The sequence below is a fragment of the Zeus faber genome (genome assembly GCF_960531495.2).
Source record: "Zeus faber genome assembly, chromosome: 19".
Classification (NCBI taxonomy): domain Eukaryota; kingdom Metazoa; phylum Chordata; class Actinopteri; order Zeiformes; family Zeidae; genus Zeus; species Zeus faber.
The window spans coordinates 18,994,295-19,020,851 of NC_137206.1; the positions used below are offsets into that span (position 1 = coordinate 18,994,295).

Below are 26,557 nucleotides of genomic sequence, written 5' to 3' on the forward strand. Positions count from 1 at the left end.
TTGCTATGGACTCCGGTCGCCATTTTTGGAGGATGGCTTCCACTCAATTGCATAGAGAAATGGCTCAAATATACGAAATGCACAGAAATGGTGTAAAAGAAGGGTCGAGGATTCACACAAGATGGCTGCAAGATTTTCTGTGGAAGTTTTTCACCGAACAGGACAGCCCAGCCGTCTTCTAGCTCAAAAACGCTGACCGGCTTTAACAGTTAATGCGAGTGATCCCCATAATATTCCGCCTTGCTCATGCAATTTGACGTCGGCTTCACATTCCCCATTTGAAATCATTATAAAATTTAAAAATTTTATTTTCCTTTCATTTTATATTCCACAAATTACCTTTCTATGAAAATTATACTGTGTTATTACCTTGCTAAAGAAGGGTTTTCTTTCCGTTGTGAGAGGTACTTTATTCCAGCAAGGTTCAATCAAAATGTTAATCTTTCCTTGAATAAATTTAAGAAAAAGGAAATTTGATACAAAAATGATTTTTCTTTTTCTCTGCGCTTTCTGTGCTGAAGAAGAAAAAACAAAACGATAAGTGATAAGAATCATTGAGTGGTTTATTTAAATGCACACAGCTGGAGCCCAGTTGGAATGAATCAGTGATGTGTGCACACACGCGTGCACACATGCGTGCACACACACACGGATGCACACACACACACACGCGTGCACACACACTCTCACACACACACACACACACACACACACACACACACACACACACACACACACACACACACACACACACACACACACACACACACACACACAGTGTAAGGAGATGACAACACTGTAGGTGTAAACATGCCACTGCAGACTGGAGTGTTTTCCCAGTAAATGTAGTGAAGCTTCCGATTTTTTTTACCAGAATATTGTAAATGTCCCAAAGCCTGTTTAAATGAATTATTCCACGATGCTTAGTATTTGATTCATCTTCATAAATGAGGGCCAAATGACCAAAAGATGAACCTTTTGGTTGTTGACCTTACACTTAACTGTACAAACTGACATTTCATTGGAAATCTTGCAATTTAAAATGACATGAAAAACCTTATAAAAGGGAATGTTAGAAAAAATACACACGAGAATTTGTCAAAATCATGGAAATCTTGGAAAATCCTGATTAAGGAAATGTCATTTCTAGGCGTTCACATGTCTGAGGTAGTCTACTCCTTCTTGCCGGTCTCCTGACCCCCAAATTTCGGGTATTTGCTCTCCACCTCGGCCCAGGTCACGGAGCCGTTGGCCAGATCTCTGACGATCACCGGCAACTCACCGACCTGCGGACACGATTTAGGAGCATTTCATCAATCAATAAAAGTAACAGGAACGGAAATCTTAATTATTTGTCTCGTCTCTTTCATTTGTTTAGTTATCAACCAGAACATATTATTTTTGACTTCAACGGACTGTCAGCGTTGTCTTTTCACTAACAGTGGAGTTTTGTGTTATGATGAGCGGGAGCAAAATCTGACCTTTTTGAATTATTTTTTGGTAATAATCTTATTTTATTATAACTTCTTTTCGTTATTGTATTGTTTAAATTTTTGTAATCATTTTTTTTTCTTAATGCCTTCATTGAATTGGGTCTGGGGTGGGAAGAGGGAGTGCAATCTGCAAAAATGTATCCTTATCATTTATTGTATTTGACTCTTGATGTTCACAGACTTAATAAATCAATCTATAATATAAACAAACTAAAAAGGACATGACAAAAATTTGGATTTCGCGCTTGGCCGTCTCACCTCGGCCCTGATCTGCCTCATGGAGTCACGGTCTCTCAGGGTGGCCGTGTGGGGCGTCTGGTTCACTGTGTCAAAGTCCACAGTGACACCGAAGGCCACGCCGATCTCATCCGTCCGGGCGTAGCGCCTCCCGATGGACCCCGAGGAGTCGTCCACTTTGTGAGAGACGCCGTTTTTGGTCAACGCCTCGGCTGAAACAAGAGAATAGTGAAGTTATTCACCCCGAGGTAGATCACTCCAGGTCCAGAAAGTTAAAAATCTTGTCTCCGTGTTTTTGCCTCAGCTCTGCACCGATCCAGCCGATTCCACTCATTTGGACGGGATCTGGGCCGTAGCTAACGTGGCCTACTCAAAATCCCGGAGGGGGAATTTTACTTCCCAGACCCGGATTTTCAACGTCTTCTTATAACTTAAGAAATAAGAACTTTGTGTGAAATACGAATGTCACTACTCACATAACTCTCGGACAAAAGGCGCAAATTCCTGGTTTTGGCTCAAAGGAAGGACGGAGCATTTGTATGGAGCTACAGTTGCAGGGAAGCTGAAATACTGGAGAAAAGATCAATATTTTCAGTGTAACAATAATAATTGAGTCTCATATTGATGATAAATGTACTTTAATAGAAATATAAAAAGGGTCTACGATATGAGCCATTTTTTTTACATTTTACAATACAAATAATGATCCTGTATGAGAGACAAAAAAATTAATAAGACAAAATAATTTCATGTTACTTGGTATTTCCACTTTCCTTCTCAACTCACCGTCCTCTGCTCGTCTCCTTCTCGAACCCGGAATGAGTGCTCGAAGATGGAGTACATGATTCTACCAATGCCAAAGGAGGGTTCGATTACATTGGGAACAATCTCCTCCACTGTGGGAAAACAGAGAGAAATCTTTTCCCACAAGAACACGAACAAATGGGCGTCGCTGGGTCTAAAGCTGAGTAGCAGTGTTTTAGAGAGTTTTCCTACCGTGCAGTGTCTTCTGGAACCTCCTCACCCCAACCATCTCTCTGGTGAGCCTGAAAGACTTTCCCTCTGCCTCAATGGTGAACTCCCTGTATGATGTGATAATAATAATAATAATAATAATAATAATAATCATCATCATCATAATAATCATAATAATCATAATAATCATAATAATCGATTGAGATTTCAGGGTTTCACTGAAACTTTGGGTACAATCGTAGAAAATATTATCCCTTGATACCATTTACATTATGAGTATATTCATTTATTCTAATGTGTTATTATTCAAAAAATGTATAAAACATGTTTTATAAATAACAATTATATTACAAATGTTATAATAATTATTCAATTTATCTTTGTATTTACAATCATATTTAAGACTGTATATTATATTACTTGGCATGCATATTTAACATTTTTGAATGGAATTTATATTGATAACGGAAAACAAAAGAGCTATGGAAGAAAAAAATAAAATATAAAGTAAATAACTGCAGCAGTGGATAATCACCCAGTCTGGTCGAGCGCCTTCTCCTGCTCGGTGATGAAACTTTCTCCACTGACTGCGAGGGATTCCAGCACCATCTTGGCGTCCTTCTTGAAGGCCACACCTATGGCTCCTTTGTTGGGCTCAAACTGGACCACATTCACGGTCTTGTAGGAAGAAGTTCAGGAAAAAAAAAATACAGAGATACCCTCATCTTCACAACTTCAAACCATCCGGGACGGTGGTTCTCAACGTGGGGTCCGGGGAACCCCCCAGGGCTCCTTGGGGAGGTACCAGGGGGTTCACCAGTAGAATGAGTCGTAATCTCAAAGTTGAAAGTTTGGAGTAGTCTCCAAAATATATATATATATAAAAAAGTGTAACCTTTCATCACTACTAATAGTTCTCACTTTCAGTGTGAAACTTGAGTTTGTTCTGATGAACACAGAGCTGCTATTCTGCTGGAACTGATGAATTAGATGAATTCGCGCAGTCGTGCAATTTGCGAAAAACAAGAGCTAGTTTCCATTATTTATTTTTTTTAGGGTAGAAATTAGAAGAATTTTCACTGCACACAAAAACACTGAAAAACACCGAGCAGACTGTGGATGTTGAAGGATATGGGTTCTTTGAGGGGTTTTTCGGCCACCAGAGGGACCTTGGTGGCTCTCGAGTGGCACGACAGGTCGAAGCACGAGCGGTCTGCGCAGCCCACGATCTCGATCCAGCCCTGTGTGGGGTGAACCCGGGGTTAGCCCGATGGGTCCATGACGCTCCATGTTTATGAATGTGACAACGAAAACCTCTACTTACGTAGGAGGTTTTGGTCTCGGCGTCCCAACAGTCGCATGCGTAGTGGGCCATCTCATTGTCCATGTGCTGGCGGAAGCGCACCTTGTCTTTGGACAGACCCACATTGATCAAATAGAGGTAGATCCTCCCGATGAAGTAGCCCAGGACGGAGTTGTTGATCACGCCCTGTAGCAGACAATGAGAGGTTTGGCGTTTCAGTGTATTATGCACGGCGCGGGTCCGTCGTTATGAGTTGGATGACCAGTCGGCCGGTCCTCTCTACCTGCTCCACAGCGTCCCCCAGCCTCATGACGTGGGCGGACTGGCCGCTGGTCTGGGCCTTGGACGAGTACAGAAGGATTTTCAGGTCCGCCACGTTGGGGAATTTTGGATGGACCTTATCGGTCGGGTCCACGAAGTGTTCAATCTCAGCCATGGTGAACTCTCTGGAACAGGGAAAACGTTACGGAGCCTCGTTGCTCAACAACTAAGGGAAGTGACAGAATTGCGACGCACTGTAAGGAACGTTAAAAAACAGCGTATTGTTCTTTACCGAACGCGAATGAGACCCGAACGGGGCGAGATTTCGTTCCTGAAGGAGTTGCCGATCTGGGCGGCGCCAAAGGGGAGTTTTCCCTGGTTGAACTCCAGCAGGCGCTTGAAGTTGAGGAACATTCCCTGGGCGGTTTCGGGCCTCAGGTACCTGAAAAGGCAAACACTCGTCGATACAGAATCACACTAATCCGACGCTCGAATTTGGCAGCGCGCGTCGCGAACCCCCCGCCTACCCCGCCATGTTTCCACCGGGTCCGATGGACGTCTGGAACATGAGGTTGAAGGATGTCGGCGGCGTGAGGTCATTTCCCGTGGAGGGAGACTTGACGGCGTATTTCACAAAGAGATCGGCCAGCTCCTGCTGTGAATAGTTGTCCATCTGTAACAGAGAGCGCGGGGATGAGACGGTGGGTCCCCGCTGGCCAATTAACGGGTAAGTGCCTCTATATCGCGTAGGGTCCGCGGTTTAGTATTCATCGTGCACACCCACCTGAGTGATCACATCCTCCATCTCATCTGCTCTCTCTGCGGAGCATTTCTCATCAGACATAAGCTTCTTTAAGTGAGCTGCAAGTTAGAAAAAATAAAATAAAATACTCAATTGGTGAGTTTTATGAACTCAGATGACGGTTTATACTTTGGAATAGTGTTTTTTCCGCCCCGTCAAATTCAAGTGGTTAAATCCCTTCTCTTGAGTTATTTTTGCAGCTTTACTGGTTCCTTTCAAAATGAACAGTGTATCTTAATAATAATCGTTTACTGATAATATAATGTCAGAAGAGCATTAAAGAAAAAAATATCATCCCGCAACCTGATCATATAGTTTCATAGCAGACATTTATGATGAAGCATTTTTAATTATGCAATATTTCCCCTCACGCCAGGTTCTCTTTTTGGAGGATTGTGGGTGTTTGCAAATGCATCAACGCTTGACTAATCCCAAACCTGGCAAACTAGTCCCCTCCCAGCAGGCCTGTGCCCCGCAACCCTGAACAGAAAACTAACCCATAGGCGGGTCACAACAAATCCATACGACCTTTTAAAGTGAGGAAAACAAAGAAATAAAAATAATTGCATGCAAAGTGGGTTAAAGGCAGCTTCAGAAGAGCTTCAGATTTAACAGATAATGCCTGGAATTTACTTTGCCTGGAATTTCACAGGCAAAGTTAAAAAAATAAATAATGAAATGAAAAAAAAGGCAAGATATGCAAATACAAGAATAAATAAAATATAAAACGTAAACAATAAAGACAGAAAATAATATTTTTAAAAAGTGCTGGTAATTGTATGCACGGTTAAATAAATATGTTTGTCAAATGTTTCAAAATGTCGACTGAGACACAGTTTAGGGAGCATAGTTGAAAAAAGCTGCATCCCCAATTTCCTAAAAACAGTCTAATTGCATACGATTTACTGATGTTCATATATAAAACCATCACCAGATTAACCGTTTCTTCGATTCATTTGGATGTGTAGTAATCAGCAGTCCTGTATAGGGTTTGTTGTGCATATGGTTCTTCATGCAGATGCAGATCCAGATCCTTCTCTCTCTCTCTCTCTCTCTCTCTCAAAGGAGGAAGTCTGGGCTGCAAAGGGAGCTGTCCTTATAGAGAAGTCTGTACTCTTGCTGCCTATTTACCGGCTGACTGATTTGTCTCTGGTTTTTGGTGTTTTTTTGGTTCCTCTGCGATCAAGCTTCTGCTGCTGTGACATGACTTACTGCAAATAAAGGAACCTTAAACGTTTAAAAAAAAAAGTCTCTCTCTCTCTCTCTCCCCCTCCCTCCCCTCTGGGGTGAAAGCCGACACCAGGGGCATCAATACAGAATAAGGAAGGGGGGGGGGGGATGAGGATTAACTGGATGAACTGGGGTCTTTCCTCACCTTTTAGGAGGTGATCGGCTCGGAAGCACTCCCCCGTCTTGGCGTCTTTCACCATGTAGTCGGCAAATTTATCCACGTGTCCTGATGTTCTGAGGAGAACGAACACGTTTCGACACAAGGCCATTCAGTTCCTTCCGTCTGAGCGGGTCAAATGCATTGTGCGTGCACATGTATGCATGTTTTATCATTATAATATAAAATATTTAGCTATAATAATAATAAACAATGTTTCAAAAAAGTGTTTCACAAAGAAGAACAGCCGCAATGATAAAAAAAAAACATATTGAAATTAATATAGTAGGCAAAGTAAATAGATAATTATAACAATATGAGAAATATTCATAATATTTGCATAAAATAAATGGACATTGTAAAAAACATACAGACAGACAAAAGACACAGCGATAAACTTTTCAAATTAAAAAAAGGACAAAAACAAAAGGACAACTCAATCAAAACAAGGGTATGTTTTAAAATGACATTTAAAATGTAGGTTTGGCAAATTTCCTCAGGCAGGTCACCACAGAGCTCCAGGGTCCATCAGTCTGGCCTGGACTCTGGAAACTCAAACCCTCCTCCCTGAAGATCCCAGGCTACAGGCAGGCCCAAAGGTTCAAAGTATGGTTCCTTACGACAGCACCTACTTGAGGACGGGCTCCGGGGTGAGCATGGTGCAGTCGATCTCCAGGATCTGCTCCTCCTGGATGAAGTGCTGCCTCCAGGCCTGGAGGATGTTGTTCTTCAGGGCACAGCCCACGGGGCCAAAGTCGTACAGGCCACTCACACCTACAGAACAAGGCAGGCGACAGGCATTTTGGAGCCACGCAGGAGACGCATTCGACGCGATCGAGGATCGCTCTCTGCGTTTTACCTCCGTAGATGGCAAAAGCCTGGTCATAGAAGAATCTCCGCTTCAGGGTGTCCTCCATCTTCGACCGGTCCACATCGTCGTCTTTGGACTGCAGAGCCAGCTCCTGGAGGTGGAAAGACGCAAGCCCAAGATCCCACCGGTTGCAGGCTTCAAAACAGACCAACATAAACTATCGGGGATAATGAATGACATTAAACGTGGAATTGGATCGTTTTTTTTGCATTTTATTCTTTGCGTACCTTTGCTTCGAGGATCCTCTTGCGAGCTTTGAGTTCTGCCACAGCTCTGCCGGTGTCCTGCTCTGCAGCTCCCTGCTCCTTCATCTGACGCACCAGGTCACCCTGCAACACACGGACAAGGCTACTTCCACTTCCATGTGAACGCGGGTGTCGCTTCCACGGGGAATACTGATCTCACCTGCTCCTTCACAGCCTCCCTCAGAGGGGCCAGCACTTCTTCCATCTTGACAAGTAGGAGACTCTGCAAAGCTGAACAGAGTGTGTGTGTGTGTGTGTGTTTCTGCTGTATGATCCAGGAGCGTCTGGGACCTATCCTACAGTGGAGGAAGGCGGGGTCGCTGGTTTTCAAAGTGAAACCATGGCTTTTGTTGCATCAGCTTAAGGGAATATGAGCAGTGGGCGGGTCCTCTCTCGAAACACACAAGCACACACACACACACGTCACAAGAAGCTTTAACTTTATCTCATTATTTCAAAATTATGAAACCAATATATAATGTAAAGAGTCAAACCGAAGCAGACAATCTGTACTTTAAACTCATTAATGGTTTGATTGGAAAGTACAGTCAAAACAACAGAGTATGTCATTGTCTAATTACTTGTGATAAGCACTATACATAATATTCACTGATCAGCCACAACATTGAAACCAACACTAATATTGTGTAGCTCCCCCTCGTGCCGCCAAAACAGCTCTGATCCGTGGAGGCATGGACTCCACAAGACCTCTGAGGTATCTGGCACCAAGATGTTAGCAGCAGATCCTTTAAGTCCTGTAAGTTGTGAGGTGGGGCCCCCACGGATCGGGCTCGTTGTTCCAGCACATCCCACAGATGCTCCATCAGATCGGACCATAACCCCGACCATCCACATGATGTAGAAGAAAACATGACTCATCAGACCAGGCCACCTTCTTCCATTGCTCCAGGGTGCAGTTCTGACACTCACGTGTCCATTGTAGGAGCTTTCAGCGGTGGACAGGGGTCAGCATGGACACTCTGACCGGTCTGCGGCTACACAGCCTCATACACAGAAAGCTGTGATGCACTGTGTGTTCTGACACCTTTCTGTCATAACCACTATTAACTTTTCCAGCAATACGTGCTACAGTAGTTCTTCTGTTGGATCCGACCAGACGGGCTAGACTTCACTCCCCACGCACATCAATGAGCCATGAGCGCCCATGACCCTGTTGCCGGTTCACCGGTTGTCCTTCCTTGGACCACTTTTGGTCGGTACTAACCACTGCATACCAGGAACACCCCACAAGACCTGCTGTTTTGGAGATGCTCTGACCCAGTCGTCTAGCCATCACAATTTGGCCCTTGTCAAAGTGGCTCAGATCCTTACGTTTGCCCATTTTTCCTGCTTCCAACACATCAACTTCAAGAACTGACTGTTCACTTGCTGCCTAATATTCAGTATCCCACCCCTTGACAGGTGCCAATGGAAAATGATGATCAATGTTATTCACTTGTCAGTGGTTTTAATGTTCTTATGAGCCATAAAGGGAATTTCAAAAAATCAGCAGTAAACTTTTTTTTTTTTTGTTTATCCCCACCACTGAGTAAAATAACATATCTTCACACTTTTCACTGGATTTGTTGAAAATAGAGATGAAGACAATTACAAACACAATGTTATATTTGGCATGACATGTAATTAAAAGTTTCCTGTCGCCTCCTAGTGGTCAAAAAGCAGCTCTTTCTCACTTACACCTGTAGACGCTTGCGGAACTGCCACCCAACCCAGTTACTTACAATGTTAGATATACATTCCCATGACTCAGTAACAGAAAAAAAACACAGTGGCATACTCTTGCCCAGTAAGTGCTGGGTATTTTAATTGAAATTCTTTGTTAAATCAGTCTGCACTGGAAGTAGAGCTGTGAAAGTCACCTTCCACATCTCACTCGCACATAATTCAACCTGAACAAGGTTTCTCCCTTTTTAAAGACATGCAGATTACCTCACAGAGCCGAGAGTGAATTTCCCTCTGGGATTAATGAAGTGTTATTTTAATCATATTTCGCGACGGTATCAGCCAAGTTAACTAACTCTTCCCGGTAGAGGACATTACTTTGAAATTAAATATAGCGATCAAGAGCACAAGAGTGGCTCTTCAGTGCACCTTAGATGTTTGCCACAATACGGGTTGCCATATTGTTCCTATGGATGTACAGTATGTAAAAAGTCTATGTTGTATGAAGGATTGTGTAGATTTATTCTTCAGCTGTGTACTTCTTGCTGGTCTCCTGTCCTTCAAAGATGGGATACTTGGTTTCCACCTCGGCCCAGGTCAACGTGCCGTTGGCCAGGTCCCGAATAATCCCTGGCAACTCGCTGACCTGTGAACAGAGGGAAAAGGTTGGATTCGTTTGGATAAAAAGGAGACACACATGAGGAGCACCTTATATCAGCTATTTTACACCTGTTGTACACCCTAGTGGTCTACAGAGGTACTGCAAGTGCCCCCCAAATCAGTTTGAACAGATCCAAATGAATAGGAATGACGCAAACCAAAAAAAAAAAAACAATTAATTGTATTTTTCTTTAAAAAAATTGTGTGATCACTGTATTAAAACAACATATAGGAACGTATGGAGCATTATGTTGATTGCCACTGTCCACGCTTGCTCTTCATTGATCATTGCAATAAACATGCGCCGAGAAGACCCCTAACTCCCGTGTTACAAACCATTGTGGGAGATTTTTGAATGAGCCGAGAGTTGTAAACGCTGCTACACATAAATGTTTATTTGCTTTTCTTCCTAATAAGGCCACCACTTCGGTGCATCATCAAAAAGCCAATTCAGGGCATCTCTCAGATTTAAGTCATTTCTTCACATATCGATGGCAGGCACGCCACTTTTCCGTGTCAGACCTGTCGTTCTTGTGTCTTTCATACTTGAAATTCATCAGTTCCATACCAGGCATGATGATTAAATAGTATTCTTGGTAACAACTAAAAAGAAAAAAATCCCTTTAGAATCGTTACTTTGCAGCATAATTTGGACAGGCTCGTTTCATTGGTAACCCTGATCGTTCCGCCATTAGTCGTCAAAAGTAGCGCGCAACAACCTTAACCATAATGTTTGTATCACGTAAAATATATATATAAGTATTAAGATATATTCACAGAAAGCATAAACTTTAACCTGTTTGACCGCCTGAGTTCTATCGTGAGTGCTATTCATATTAGTAATGGCAGGAGGCAGGGCGTCTCACCTCAGCCCTGATCTGCCTCATGGAGTCGCGGTCTCGCAGCGTGGCCGTGTGAGGATTCTTGTTCACTGTGTCAAAGTCAATGGTGATGCCAAAGGCCACACCGATCTCATCCGTTCGGGCGTAGCGCCTCCCGATGGACCCTGAGGAGTCGTCCACTTTGTGAGACACGCCGTTTTTGGTCATTGCCTCGGCTGAGAAGGGGAAGAAAAAAAAAAAAAAAAAAGATGCAGGGAAACAAATAGTTAGTGATGACCGAGAGCTGAAACATCATCATCTTGTCCAGGTGAAAATAAGGACACACTGCACCTTAGTATTATGTCAGAACTTACACAACTCTTTAACAAAAGGCACGAATTCCTGGTTTTGGCTCAAAGGAAGGACGGAGCATTTGTATGGAGCTACAGTGGCAGGGAAGCTGAAAAACTGGAGAGGGAGAAGGAAAAAAAAAAAAAAAAGGCACAAACAATTTCAGTTCATGAAAAGTGTTCCCAATCGTACTCATCAATACATATTGATACTTGACAACTCACTTACCGTTCTTTGTTCGTCACCCTCTCTTATGTGGAATGTGTGCTCAAAAATGGTGTACATGATTCTACCGATTCCAAAGGAAGGCTCGATGACGTTGGGGACGACTTCTTCCACTGCCCGAGCACAGAGAAAAAAAACAACCGAGTCAAAACGAGCTTCCCACAGTGCAGCCTGTTTCCAGTCTGACCATCGAAAGTGGAAGTGAAAGCAACACTTGTTTCCAGATTTGAGTCACTTTGAGAAGAGGCTATTGCTCCAGTTTTCAAAAGATTTATCGTTTTGAGGCTTTTGACCACTTTGCACTGTTGGACTGCATTGGAGCACAGTGGGAAGCTGCAGCAGAGTGATAAGTTTCTCAGTAGTAAAGCGTTAGCAACGTTGTGCTGTGAACAGCTATAAATGATGGGAACCAACATTTTTATAAGGCCTGGGTTGAAAATAAAATTAAAAAAAAAAAAATTAAAAAAGGCAAAACTATCCCTTCAATGTGTTTTGGGGGGGGCACTGTTTATTCAATCTAACTAATAAAAGGAAGGAATCTGTCTGTCCCTGTCCTTCGACCCAAGGACGCGTAGTGTCGAATTTGGTGCAAAAACAATTAAACCGCACAACATGTGTAACATTGATAAACTTCAATTGACAGCGAGCAGTGAGTCGTGGGGGCGAGGGGCGCGAGAAAGGGAATTTCCCCGAACGGGCAAGTTCTGAACCGGCCCTGCCCAGGTACGGTATGAATTAATTCGGCACAGTTTCTCACCGTGGAGCGTCTTCTGAAACCTCTTCACGACGACCATGTCCTTTGTGAGTTTGAAAGTCTTCCCTTCCGTCTCAATGGTGAACTGCCTGCGGGTTGACAATGAGACACGGTCTGGAATACATACCGACACGACCATTTAGCACATTTCCGTCGCGTCTCTCGCTGCCACTCACCCAGCTTCGTTGAGCAGCTGCTCCTGCTCCGTGATGAAGCACTCGTCGCACAAGGAGAGATACTCCATGGCCAGCTTGGCGTCCTTCTTGTAGGCCTTGCCGATGGCGCCTTTGTTGGGCTCAAACTGGACGACATTCACGACTTTGTGGGAAGAGGTTAAGGAGCGTGACAGATTCATTTGGGGTTGACTCTGGGAGGCACAGCGGAGGATTCGTTAAACGGAAGCGTTAGGGGACAACGTCAAGGATATGGGTTCTTTGAGAGGCTTCTCAGCCACCAGGGGGACCTTTGTGGCCTGGGCGTGGCACTTCAGATCGAAGCACGATCTGTCAGCGCAACCAACAATCTCTATCCATCCCTGCAGGGGAGCAAAGGAAAATCCACACCATCGGCTACCGAATGTAGAGGACATATTTTATTTGTTTATAAATGTGACAGCGAAAACCTCTACTTACGTAGGAGGTTTTGGTCTCGGCATCCCAGCAGTCACAGGCGTAATGGGCCATCTCGTTGTCCATGTGCTGACGGAAACGCAGCTTATCTTTGGCCACGCCGACTTTCGTAAGGTAGAGGTAGATCCTCCCGATAAAATATCCCAGGACGGAGTTATTGATCACTCCCTAAGAGAGACAGAATGTTAGGGCTTCCATCAGCTCACCATACCCGGGAGTCTCTTTTCCTTCTCCAGCCGAGGATAAAGGGCGGGATCCACACCTGCTCCACAGCGTCCCCCAGCCTCATGACATGGGCGGACTGCCCACTGGTCTGGGCCTTGGACGAGTACAGCATGATGTCAAGGTCGGCCACGTTGGAGAATTTAGGATGGACCTTCTCAGTCGGGTCCACAAAGTGCTCGATCTCAGCCATGGTGAACTCTCTGCGAAGGAATCGTAACTAGTTTAAGCTCTGCACCTTAAACACCATGTCATGCCATTAGACAGATTACTCACCTCACACGGATGAGTCCGGAGCGCGGCGAGATTTCGTTCCTGAAGGAGTTGCCGATCTGAGCGGCAGCGAAGGGGAGTTTGCCCTGGTTGAACTCCAACAGACGCTTGAAGTTGAGGAAGATTCCCTGAGCGGTTTCAGGCCTCAGATAGCTGGAAAAAATAAAATTAAAATTAAAAAAAATTACAGTAATTGGAATGATAACGGCGATCACTGCCAATAGAGGATGCATAATTCAATTGTGGATGGACGTTTTTGTTGGCTTGTACCCTGACATGTTCCCTCCTGGGCCGATGGACGTCTGGAACATCAGGTTGAAGGAGATGGGGGCCGTGAGGTCGTTGCCAGTGATGGGCGACTTGACGTTGTATGTCACAAAGAGATCCGTCAACTCTTGTTGGGTGTAGTTGTCCATCTGAAAAGGTTACGACAGAAACTTGTCAAATCAAATACGCATAAAATATATTTGCAAGTTGTTACTAAAGTGCTTTTCCGGACCATCTCAGAACGGCAGATCAGTCGAGTTGCACTGACCTGAGTGATAACTTCCTCCATCCCAGCCTTCTTGTCACCGCTGCACTTCTTATCAGACATCAGCTTCTGCAGATGAGCTGCAGGACACACAGAGAAGGTATGAATACAAAACGGGTGCTAGCTTGACTGACTGCAACTTTTATTAAACCTTAAGACTAGGTTGCCATGAAATAAAATGAATAACGCTGGGTGACTCGTCATTTATATGAACTACACCGCGTTTCAAATGATTAGGCAAATTGGATTGAAGTGTCATAAACATTACATTTTTTGTTTTTCAATTAAACTCATGGATGGTATTGTGTCTCAGGGCTCTTTGGATCACTGAAATCAATCTGACACCTGTGATAATTCGTTTGCCAGGTGAGCCCAACTAAAGGAAAACTACATAAGAAGGACGTTCCACATTATTAAGCAGGCCACAGGGTTCAAGCAATATGGGAAAGAAAAAGGATCTCTCTGCTGCCGAAAAGCCTCAAATAGTGCAATGCCTTGGACAAGGTATGAAAACATTAGATATTTCACAAAAACTTAAGCGTGATCATTGTACTGTGAAGAGATTTGTGGCTGATTCAGAGCACAGACGGGTTGGTGCAGATAAAGGCATAATGAGGAAGGTTTCTGCCAGACAAATTAATTGGATTTAGAGAGCAGCTGCTAAAATGCCGGTAGAAAGCAGCAAACAGGTATTTGAAGCTGCTGGTGCCTCTGGAGTCCCGCGAACCTCAAGCTGTAGGATCCTCCAGAGGCTTGCAGTTGTGCATGAACCTACTATTGGGCCCCTAACCAATGCCCACAAGCACAAACGGTTGCAGTGGGGCCAGAAATACATGAAGACTTATTTTCAAACAGTCTTGTTTACTGGATGGTGCAGATGGATGGATGGATGGATGGATGGAGTAGTGGATGGCTGGTGGATGGCCACCATGTCCCAACAAGGCTGCCACGTCAGTAAGGAGGTGGCGGAGTCATGTTTTGGGCCGGAATCATGGGGAGAGAGCTGGTAGGGCCCTTTAGAGTCCCTGAAGGTGTGAAAAGGACCTCAGCAAAGTATATAGAGTTCCTGACTGACCACTTTCTTTCATGGTAAAAAAAGAAGAACCGTGCCTTCCGTCGCAAAATCATCTTCATGCACGACAATGCACCATCTCATGCTACAAAGAATACCTCTGTGTCATTGGCTGCTATGGGCATAAAAGGAGAGAAACTCATGGTGTGGCCCCCATCCTCTCCTGACCTCAACCCTATTGAGAACCTTTGGAGCATCCTCAAGCAAAAGTTCTATGAGGGTGGGAGGCAGTTTGCATCAAAACAGCCGCTCTGGGAGGCCTTTTATGACATCCTGCAAAGAAATTCAAGCAGAAACTCTCCAAAAACTGACAAGTTCAATAGATGCAAGAATTGTGAAGGTGATATCAAAGAAGGGGTCCTATGTTAGCATGTTACTTGGCCTGTTAAGATGTTTTTGATTGAAATAGCTTTTGATTTCAGTAAATATGCTAATGCTGCAAATTCAACAAATGACCATTTCCAGTTCTTTACAACCTATAAAATGTTTTGAAATTGTTGTGCATAATAATTTGGAACAGTGCATTTTGAGTTTTTTCATTTAAAAAAAATATATATACTGTTATCATTGGGAGGTTTGTTGAATAACATTTGAATTTTACCCTAATGGCTGATGACTTGAAAATTATACTAGCTGTCATTTGCATCACCTATTTAGGAAAATCAGAGAAAAATATCAGTTGCATAATTTGGAACGCAGTGTATATGATAGTATTGGCCACTGGAGGAAAGGGGTTGATTTCTGTGCTGGCTGATCCAGTGGGTGGCTAGCCTCGGCATGCTAGTTACCAGCCTCTGAAGCTAATGACCAGTCAAGTCAGTAGATGATCCAGTGGGTTGCTAGCTTCTGCGTGCTAGTTACCAGCCAAGCTCGTAACTGATCCAGTGGGTTTCTAGGTTAGAGACATGAGTAACCACCTTGGTCGAATGAATAGTTGGCTTTTAATTTTCCACTGCCAGCCTCTCAGTTACCAGATCAATAGCCGGCTTTCCAGGGCCCCTTGGAGGCTGCTTGCCGCCGTGGGTGTGGGCCGGGGTGCGTAAGTTGGCTGTTGGCCTTGCTCCCGGTGCGTGGCTTCTCCACGGCGGGTGCCCACATATCTGGCTGTCTGCGGGCGTCGGCGGGGAGGCGTGGGGGGCTGTCGTCTGGGTGTCCTGCACCGAGCAGACTATGTGGGTGGGCGCTCAGGGCTTGTGGCCGGGTGGGGCATCTAGCCGGTTGCGGTACGGTGAGCCTCGCCTCTGCATAGGGTGTTGGGGGGGCCCTGGGCGGGACATTGCTCGGGGCCTGTGGTCCGTGCCTGGGTTCTGCACCTGTGAGTCTGTCTTGCACCTGCATGTGGGGTTGGGTTGTATGTGTGTGCCTCAGGGGTGCGGGGCCTCCTCACGCTCTCTGGGACTGGTATATGCTCCTTGGGGCAGGGCGTGGGTGTTGCTCTTTCGGCTTCACTGGTGTCTGGCGAGTCTGCTGTGGCTGCAGGGCGGGGTGCTTGGGGTTTTTCTGTGTTTGTGGAGTATCTACTGTATACGGCCGGTGGCTTCAGGGCCCTTTCCACTGCTTGGAGTCGCAACGATATAATTCCAAACTCATACACCAGAACCAATTGGGACAAGTCCTGTACATATATGAAATGTACTATGATATAACTCTCAGTGTGGTCTGCAATGTTTGCACACTCCAATACTATGGTATCGGAAATACTCAACACTAATTTGGTGGAGTAAATAGTGGGTTATTTGGGACGCAGCTTATGTCAAAGGTGGAACAGACCTACCTTTGAGGAGATGGTCAGCCCTGAAGCATTCACCATTCTTGACATCTTTCACCATGTAGTCAGCAAATTTGTCCACATGTCCAGAGGTCCTGAGATAATAAAAGCAGGAAAGACATGAAAGTATGAATTTGGTATATGTGTGTGTGTGTGTGTGTGTGTGTGTGTGTGTGTGTGTGTGTGTATATATATATATATATATATATATCTCAATTGAAATAAATAATGATGTCTCTGCAACCGGGCTATGGAAGGCTGCTGAGGACCGCAGCTCCCATGCATAACATTGCAGAATAAATGTGTGCCTGTCAATCAAAACCCACAGATCACCACTGGACAGATGTCTCTGGGAACCACAAGGCACCTTCCCTATAACTTTACCCGCCGTTAGAAAAAAATAGTTGATTATAAAAAAAATGGAGTGAGTTTTGGTTCAATTATCACTCTTTCACAACATATGGAAATACAAATCGGTTGACCAAAGGCCTTTGTCATGTGCACCTACTTGAGGACGGATTCTGGGGTGAGCATGGTGCAGTCGATCTCCAGGATCTGCTCCTCCTGGATGAAGTGCTGCCTCCAGGCCTGGAGGATGTTGTTCTTGAGGGCACAGCCCACGGGGCCAAAGTCGTACAGGCCACTCACACCTGGGAGGATTAATGCACGGTGAGAGGACGCCAAATCCTTCAGGACAATGTTCTCGACAATGAAAACCATGAAGTACATTACCTCCGTAGATGGCGAAGGCCTGGTCATAGAAGAATCTCCTTTTCAGGGTGTCCTCCATCTTTGTTCGGTCTACTATGTCATCTTTGGGCTGCAAGGCCAATTCCTGTGTAGGGGGGTCATGAGAAACGTAAATCAAACTGCATGCCTCATCGCCTGCAGACGGCGTCCAAGGTCTTTTATCCAAATTCTTCTCGGTGAAGACAGACCTTTGCCTCCAGAGTTCTCTTCCTCGCTTTCAGTTCAGCGACAGCTTTATTGACATCTACGTCAGGAAGTCCCTCCTGCTTCATCTGGCGCACGAGATCCCCCTAAAAATACACAAGTGGAAGCCGTTGCAAATACATATTCTGCTGCTTTCTGTGTCAGTGCAGTACATAAACATTCAAATATATACATGTATTTTCGCTCACGTTTTTTTGCTCTGATCTTTTTCCACTAGTCGTACGTTTTCCCTGGTTTAGAAATTACTTCTCTATCACTCTACCTACTTTGCTTTGCCAGCCTTTGGAGTTGGCCATTCGTCATTTCAGTGCGCTGGCCTTGTATGATGTATGTGACATATAAAGCATCTTGAACCTTGATAGTGAAATGCAAGGAAAACACAAGGCCACCTCCAAGAGAGATTCAGACCAGACCTGTGTCCAGATAGCAAACGGTTAAAGAACGTGGGGGATATCTCGGGCTTTCTTTAGTGAATGCACCCTGACTGAACCCCGCCCTGCCCAGATGTGTGGAACAGCAGCCGCGTGTTGAAACGTGGCAGCGCACAACACGAGCACATTCAGTGATTGGGCTATTCTTTTGCGATTCGGTTGTTAACGAGTCACACGGTGGGAGGGGGGGGGGGGGGGGGATAAAGAGCCGATCGGTTTGGCGACTTTCGCTTTGGCTAAATTGAGTTGATCGAGGGAGGGCGGCTCGTGGCGAACGACGAGAGCCGGGAGAGTTCGGCTTGGCCGAGCTGTGAACGGAACCCCGACGGGGACAGTTCAGTTCCGTCGAAATTATCCATTTAGGGGTTAGGAATGCAGACGGTGGATGCCAGAACATCGCTTCGCCCGCTTCTCTCGGCGTTTATATCTCCAGAGAACATACAATGTTTTTAATGTGGTTCTCGGTTGATATTTTCAGTTCGCGAGTCGAATAATCACTCACTCGCCCGCGTCTGCCGTAGTGGCTCCAGGCGGTCGACTCGTTTCGCTCCGACTCGTTCGCTGCGAATGAATGGCGCCTGGGAGTCTCTCGCTCGCTGCAAACGAAGGCTTTCCGTATCCCTGCTTCTTATGCCGAGTTATTCCACCAAAACAAGCCCGCGCAGCTGTGGGTAGACTCGCCGTGTGACCCGGTGCGTGTTACCTGCTCCTTCACCGCAAGCCTCAGCGGGGCCAGAATCGCCTCCATGCCGCCGTCCATGTTCTGTCCTTCGGAGAGCCGCAGCCACAGGCCGTTCCTTTTCTCCTGGTTGTTGCTGCTATTCCACGAGCAGACCGACAGCGAGAGCGGCCTGGTTCGAGGCGGGGAGGGAGCAGGTCGGAGCCCGGGCGGCGGAAGGACAGAGCGGAGCTCGGCGCTGGTCCTCAGCAGTGCTGATGCGGCGCTGCGAAGCATGGGCCGCGAGAGGAGAATGATGAAATCGCCGCAAGTGAGGAAATGGAGCCTGCTCCCGGCGCCGGCACTTTCGACAAGCCGCGCACGGGCGTATACGGGCGTTGTAGCTGAATCGACAGTTTCGACAAATTGGAATAGTGGTGGAAAATGCAGTTTTTATTTTTTTTTGACATTATTTGATATTATTTTATTTTAATCTAAATCGGAGCAACTAAAACAAACGGAAAAGCAATCGTTTGGTAGAATCCCGTATCACCAATTGAGCGACATATATTTAATGGTAATAGTACCGAATCGAAACTTTCGACAAATCCATATAGCTTATTATTTTAAGTTCACATTCAAGAGATTATTTGCCACATACATATACATACGGTCATACATAAATAGTGTGCCAGTGTCATAAAACGATGATTTTATTCAGCTGAAGCGGATTAAAAATGCAAACGAATGTCATGCTTGATATTATTATTATTATCATCATCATCATCATCATTATTATTATTATTATTATTATTATTATTATTATTATTATTATCATTATCATTATCATTATTATTATTATTATTATTATTATTATTATTATTATTATTATTATCATTATCATTATTATTATTATTATTATTATTATTATTTTTATTATTATTATTATTATCATTATCATTATCATTATTATTATTATTATTATTATCATCATCATCATCATCATCATCATCATCATCATCATCATTATTATTATTATTATTATTATTATTATTATCATTATCATTATTATTATTATTATTATTTTCAACTGAGTAATGCTTGTTGAACGTTTTGAGTAACGCTTGTTCACCCTTTTGATGCGTTTAGAACCGAATCGACAGTTTCGACAAATTCGAATAGCTTCTTTTTGAACTGAAACAGTTTTTTGTGTTGTTGTTGTTTTTTTTTTTAACGAATTTCTCGAACGAAAAACGACGTTGACGATAAAACCCAGTAATGAGGATTGGATGTTAATGAGTAGCGAACGTTGGTTATTGATTCTGCAGTTTCGACAGTTTCGAATAGCGTTGAAAAAACGATTATTTTGTAGGGGAACTTTTTGACGCAATGAAAAATGAACATCCCAAAAAATTGTTTTTTTTTTTTTTTTTTGTCTGTGTGCTCGTTTTATATTTCTAGTAAAGTATATTTTTAGTAAGTATTTGAATTAATGCAATTATGTTGTTCTTACTTGGATCACATATTTACGATGACAATATTTGTTTGTGTTCGGTTCAGTGATTGATTCACGTTTTTCCAGCGTCCCAGCTCTGATACAGACAGTCTTTAGCGAAAAAATGCGCAAAACACCTAATAATAAAGTGAAATCATCCAATTACTAATTATAAAGCATTTACTTATTTGATCAAACGTATATAATTCCATCATGACATATAGGCTGCTTCCAATGTATTCCACAAGGTGGCAATATAGGAAAAGCAATGATCACTATCTAGCTGTCCGTCTGTCTGTCTGTCTGTCTGTCTGTCTGTCTGTCTGTCTATCATCTATATCTAAGTATTACATCGCAATTAATGTTATGTATTTAAAGCATAGATTACGTCTTTTATATATATTTATAAATTAACAGTTAGAAATAGCCCTGTAGAGATATTTTGGATAATAGACAGTGTGGGAAAACACAGTTCAATAGGCCCAGAGATGAATATATGGCTGCAATTCAGTGCTTTAATACACTCCTATTCATATAACATTCAATACTAAACTGCAAACACAACCCAAGTATTTTAGGAAAAGTATTTCTTAGCGTGTTGTACATTAGAATAAGATGTCCAATTACCTGTACTGTAATTTACTTGTTTTTTAGGAAGGTTAGATCTGTTGCATATGTACTCAGTTGACTTTCCTACCCAATGCTCACCCCAAAAAGCGATGTATTTCGCCAAAGCATTCCATCCCCCACGGCTGTAATTCTTCTGAGAATAATTATTAGTGTACCAGAGTGAGCTCATAAAAACAGTGCTGCTCTCAGGTCCACGGCAGAACAAACATTCATACTGTTGTCTGGCTGTTTTCTTCCAGTGACTCCATGTGTTTTGCAAACAATCTTCGGTGATAACAATATTTGAAGTTGCCAGGTAGGAGCACCGTCACATATATAAATGTGTAATAACAGAAAAAGATAGCGAGAGAAATGGGAGGGATAACATGATGGACATGAACAAAAATGTTCTTGTTAGCAATTGCTTTCTCAATATTGTCCCTCTTGGGCCTATTTGGGCCATTTGAGTGATTTTAAATTAAATTGAAATAAATGTAATGATGAAAATTGACTCCTATTTTGCTATGTAGGCCTCCGAATCTATTCAACATCTGACACTATTGATAGGACTGTCTCACGCGCGAACAAACACACACACACACACACCCCCACACACACACACACACACAAACATACGCCCAGATTATGTGGTCAGGCTTCAACAGGTCACATTGTGCTAAGTGTAACTTGAGACGGAGCGTCAAGTGGTGCGAAGAGATTGTGAAGTGGTTCAGGAACACCGAGTTGGGTTGTGGTGTCAGTTGTCCGTCGGGCCCATCGCAGGCGGCCACCTACACTGAAACACTGAAACCCACAGCTTCTCATGTTGGTCACCGTCAGCAAACACACCCTTACTTTTGTTGTTTTTGCCCCGTTGCTATGACTTAATTGTACTTGAACGTCGTGCAAGTTAGAATATTTTTGGCCTCCGGTGGGATTTTCTGGAGGGAGTGGTGGGGCTTATAAGATGCAGAAGGATGAAGAGAAAATAAAAATGAAACTTATTGTTGGCAGCCAGCCTGGCAAATACTTTATCCCACTCGTTACAATCCGCTAAAGCTGGATTGGCACAAGTAATATTTATATAGTGAAGTTCACCTGAGGCCGAGGTCTCCAGGACACAACAGGGACGACTTTATAACAGAAATGCCACACAGGTGCATGTTCTGATTTGTTTCATTGCACTCTGTGCTGTTAATTCTCCTTGTAAATCCATTCCTTTCTGGTGACAATCCTCCATCTAGCCACACTTATTTATTTAGCTATTCTATTTGTTTCCACCCACACTGTTAATGCAAAATCAACAGTGTGAATGACCAATATTCCCGGTTAAAGCAAATGCATGAATGGAAACATCAATGTCCATTCATGCACCATAAACCAAAACGTCAACAGTGTGGAAGGAAAGAAAAGAAAAAAAAGGTTAAAAGAAAAATATGAATGACAGCAATCAGCAACCAAAACATCAACAGTGTGGAAGGAAACAAATACAATAGGTTAACAACATGCATGAGCGCATGAATGTACATTCATTGACCTCCAACCAAAACTCCAACAGTGTGGAACGAACAACATCAATTTAATAAAAACCAAAAACAATGATTCAACCAAAACACCAGCGACAATGGCAGGAAACAAATAAAACAGGTTTGACAGATATGCATCAGGCAACCAAAACACCAACAGTGTGAAAGGAACAACATCAATTAAATGAAAATAAATAAATTCAGTTATTCAACGGAAACACCAGCAGCAATGGTAGGAAACAAATAAAATAGGTTTGACAGATGTGCACCAGGCAACCAAAACACCAACAGCGTGGAAGGAAAAACATAAATTAAATCAAAATTCAAAAAAAAAATCAGTCATTCAACCAAAACACCAGCAGCATGGCAGGAAACCAATACAATAGATTGGACAAACACGCATCAGGCGACCAAAAAACAGCAACAGTGTGGGAGGCCTGGGTTTTGCGGTGCGTCCAGCTGGTTGTCTGTTGGTATACTAGTTTATATGTGCAGAAAACGCAAGGGAGGTTGCGTGCGTGTGGAATGGTCGCCATATCCGCGTGACAGCGTAAACAGTGCACAGCAGCTGAGACTCGGTCCTGCGACGTACAGTAGCAGCAGGAGGGGGCGGGGGCGGGGGCGGGCTGCGCCGCTGAGCTTCGCGCAACAACAACCCACGGACACGTTTCCCCGCTGGATCGACGCGGTGGTTCCTCCGTTTCCTTTCCTCCAGGAGCCCGGGTCCAGAGCCACATCCCGGACCGCCCCCAGCCCCTCACGCATGTCGGGCACTTCGATCCCGCAGACCCCGCACAATCCGCGCTCGGATATTTCCAGTGAAATGGGATTTCTCGATGCTTTGGCGAAGACAGCCTGTGCGCGGCCGGGGGACTGCAAATGCGAGAATGTGATGTTCGCCGGGAACCAAAGTGTGTAGCCCGAGGAGCAGAACATCCAGTTTCCATGGACAACACGTCCATCATAACACAGGTTGCAAATCCCAAAGAGGAGGAAAGTATTTCTTTGGGACAAGATAAAGGTAAGGGGCGCTGCGAAATGCAATAGAAAAAAAAGCTTATTTTGCATATGTACTTCAATGCAACACGCGGTACAGAATTTTTTAGCTATAAAAACAAACAATATTTAGGTTTTATTAAGAACACAATATTAAGGTTGTATCTGCAGCCTCCACAGTAATGTAGCGATTTACATACAACCTATATATATATATATATATAATTATTATTATTATTTTTTTTTTTTGTTTGTTTGTTTGTGCGAATTTATAGCAGAACGCATCGCCCAAAACCTCCATTGTTCACAGAAAATCCTCTTATTTGTGGGAGCACTATACTGTGTAATAACTTTGTGTAAATATTATGTAACACGTGATGTATCTGGCCCTATAAACACATGCACAGCCTTAAGAAAAGAACATTTTATTTATTTATTTTGTGTTTTTAAATGAGTATTTTCCCCCATTTATGGACCGGGCATTTACTACAGGGGGCGGGTGCTTCCTCTCCGCTCACATGCACGGGGAACATATGCTTAAATGCATCGGATTACACCAATCACATTTCATCTGAAAGCGTCTACTTTGCTTTTATATTGATTGTCCGAAAAACACCTAATGTGCTCCGAGATGATCTGGTCTGAAAACATGTGAACATCTGTCCTGCGGCTGAATGCAAACACATTTTCCCTTTGTGGTTGTGTCCAGGGGTCAGGGAGGTTTTGCTTCTTTAAAGCCTCAATGACAAATCCCCCTCAAACGTCAGGGGCTTTTCACTGGTGATTAAGTTGCAGAAGTGTTTTCAGTCGTCCACACTGGGAATACACTTGGCGCTGAACCCAAAACAAAACTCCAGGAGAACATTTCCATGTATTTGAATATCCAGTCAGCGCAGCTGTTTTGACTGAAGTGTGTGTGTGTGTGTGTGTGTGTGTGTGTGTAAGCGTGCGTGTGTGTGTGTGCGCTCGCGCGCGTGCGTGGTGGAGGTGTGTGCGGTGGATATTCCATCTCACTACAGGTTCTAAGGCGGGGAGGGAGACCCCTGAATGGGATGCACCCACAGGCACACTAGAGCATCCAATCAGCCCAAAACTCCTACTCGAAGAAAACTGCAGCATCCGGACAAAAGGCCTGAACCAGACCAGGGGACCAAAAAAATAAATACAAATAAATGCACATTTCCTCTCAAACAAGAGCTGAGATGGAACCCTAACTAACAAGTTGGAACCCTAACCCTGGTGCATGGGACCATGGCAGAATCACTGCCATCGGATCAATCCTGATTTTACATGCCAGGGCCATGTGCATCTTCAGTGTGGCCCCACTCCTTTTAATTAAAAACTCTCCCGATATCACACAGCAAATCAATGGAAACAATCTTGCATCAGGCGTCACAATCAATCATCTCGTCGGAAGAACGGAGGTCCAGTCTGGTCCTATTTGTTTAGTGGCGTCTCGGGGAGTTTTTTTTTTTTTGTTTTTTTTTTGTTTTTTTTTGTGGCTTTGCAGAATTCCCTCATCTGTCTTGCCTGCAGTTTCAACCGCATTTAGAGCAGCGTAGAATAGAAGGAATAGAACATGAGAAGGAATAGAATAGTACATACTTGAGTAGAATGTCCAAACTTTGTCATTCATTGCAGCCTCACATTTTGGCGCCAAGCTCTTTTGGACACGTGCGCGTGCGATATAGACGTTTGTTTGAACCAAATTGTTGAACAAAATTTCAGACAAATTAGCCCTTTAGACAAGTGAGCTCCCTTCTTCTTCCTTCCAAAAGAAGCCCGTCACTAGGGATGGACACTGTCTTGACTGGGACTAGACTGGAGCCAAGCACACACGCGCACACACACGCGTGCGCACACACACGCGCGCGCGCACACACACACACACACTCGTGCACACACACACACACACACACACACACACACAACCACTCACGCACGCACGCAGGGACAAACACTGAATATTTCAGAGCACAGTGAAGCTATTTTCAGAGCCCTATCAGTTTCATTCCAAGTAGTGAGCCAATGTGTGTTTTTAGCTGCTTGTTCAGGTAGAAATCATTTGTTTAGGTATCATTAGCTCAGATTTTTTCCACTTTTATTTCCTTTTTTTGATCGTCTAATCAAGGTGCACAAATAAACATGTGATAAGAGATTGGTTCTATATTCCCCATGGAATGGACATAGAACTCCGAGCAGTGAAACCAAAGCCTCGAAGGGAAAAAAATAAATTTCAACCATTTGCTTTGCACACTGTGATGCAACCCAGTGTAATAACCAGACCCACGGAAGGAGCCCCCCTCCCCCTCCCCAAGTCAGGTATCATTGGATGAGCCATTCAGCCTGATCAGATCAGATCAGATTAGAGCAGATCTGAGCTCGGCTCTTCACTCCAGGCCAAAGCAACGATCACAGATAATCAGAGCGAATCACAGTTCACGCTGGTCGAAGTTTCCCTGCATGGCGGCGGGATTCGATTTTTGATGATATTAAGCGTGTTCCCCCCTCCCAGTGATGGAAAGGTCTTGAAGTTTTTTTTTCGCCCTCGTTCGGATCCATTAATACTCAAAGTAGGGTTGCGTGGCGTGGCGTGCTGCGCTGGACACGTGGTGCATTTTCTTTGAATTTCCCTTCTCCAAAACATATAATCAAACATTTACATTTGCCAGTAATTACAGTGAAACTAAGATGGAAGTAAGAAAGAAATATGAAATATAGTTTTCGTATTTTTCCATGCACACACTCCACCCTGTTGGAAGCGGAGTGCATGTTTTTTGGGACCCTCCCAGTTTGTCCTGGTGAATCTGTGGTCGAAAAGAAGGCGTCTCTGCCGTGTTGCTCTTGGCCTTGAAAGGCACTCCAGACCATCCATCTGCACCGGAGAAACGCTCAGATACGTTGTATTCTCAGAGAAACATTCAGTCCCATGCAGTAGTTGAACGTTATAGTCGACATTAGATTTAGCAAAGCAATTCGATTTTATATACACATGTATACTGTATATATATAGTAAAATATCAATAAAATGTTATACAAAATGATAATAAAAACAATAAAACTGGTATAAAATATATATATAAAAAAAAAGAAAAATTATATTAATAATTAATATTAATAATGAATTTATAAAATAATAATAATAAATTACCTTTAAAAGAACAAAAACATAACAAAAACAGTAAACTCTCCGACGTGGATATGGACGTGAGAAATGCCAATCTGGGTTGGCAGGGAGTCTACTCCAGACCCTTGTTTTGGAAACAAGTGAGTGAAGAGCGAGGATGGCTGTGGTGTGTGGATGGAGAGAAGGTTTTCCCCGCG

General features: G+C 43.8%; 3 protein-coding genes across 5 annotated transcripts in view; 1 reads left to right on the forward strand and 2 right to left on the reverse strand.

Annotated features, from left to right (window-relative positions):
- Positions 1-589: 589 nt before the first annotated feature.
- Positions 590-7,865, reverse strand: LOC307245172 (glycine--tRNA ligase-like). Its single transcript, XM_080020615.1, has 17 exons — positions 7,735-7,865; positions 7,557-7,658; positions 7,318-7,420; positions 7,091-7,232; positions 6,447-6,535; positions 5,054-5,130; positions 4,797-4,942; positions 4,562-4,711; positions 4,292-4,454; positions 4,030-4,194; positions 3,839-3,946; positions 3,241-3,386; positions 2,727-2,812; positions 2,517-2,626; positions 2,207-2,300; positions 1,752-1,942; positions 590-1,286 (listed from the first exon to the last, which is right to left on the reverse strand). Exons 1-17 carry the CDS (start codon positions 7,777-7,779, stop codon positions 1,173-1,175), a joined length of 2,031 nt encoding a protein of 676 aa, XP_079876741.1. The 5' UTR covers positions 7,780-7,865; the 3' UTR covers positions 590-1,172.
- A 1,504-nt stretch (positions 7,866-9,369) lies between these two features.
- Positions 9,370-24,908, reverse strand: LOC307244805 (glycine--tRNA ligase). Of its 2 annotated transcripts, XM_080020113.1 has the most exons (18): positions 24,839-24,908; positions 18,653-18,893; positions 17,503-17,604; positions 17,297-17,399; positions 17,073-17,214; positions 16,571-16,659; positions 13,728-13,804; positions 13,463-13,608; positions 13,196-13,345; positions 12,960-13,122; positions 12,701-12,865; positions 12,495-12,603; positions 12,245-12,389; positions 12,072-12,157; positions 11,318-11,427; positions 11,113-11,206; positions 10,784-10,974; positions 9,370-9,903 (listed from the first exon to the last, which is right to left on the reverse strand). In XM_080020113.1, the coding sequence occupies exons 2-18, from the start codon at positions 18,707-18,709 to the stop codon at positions 9,778-9,780; spliced, it is 2,055 nt and encodes a 684-aa protein (XP_079876239.1). In that variant the 5' UTR covers positions 18,710-18,893; positions 24,839-24,908; the 3' UTR covers positions 9,370-9,777. The 2 variants fall into 2 exon arrangements, with proteins under 2 accessions (XP_079876239.1, XP_079876238.1); XM_080020112.1 differs by lacking the exon at positions 24,839-24,908 and having other exon boundaries at positions 18,653-18,926.
- ctdspla (CTD (carboxy-terminal domain, RNA polymerase II, polypeptide A) small phosphatase-like a) overlaps positions 22,851-26,557 on the forward strand; it is a 39,527-nt gene continuing 35,820 nt past the window's right edge. For both annotated transcript variants that reach the window (XM_080020114.1, XM_080020115.1), the window contains exon 1: positions 22,851-23,258. In XM_080020114.1, coding sequence (XP_079876240.1) covers positions 23,117-23,258 — 142 coding nt within the window. In that variant the 5' untranslated portion in view covers positions 22,851-23,116. The remainder of the gene's footprint in view (positions 23,259-26,557) is intronic.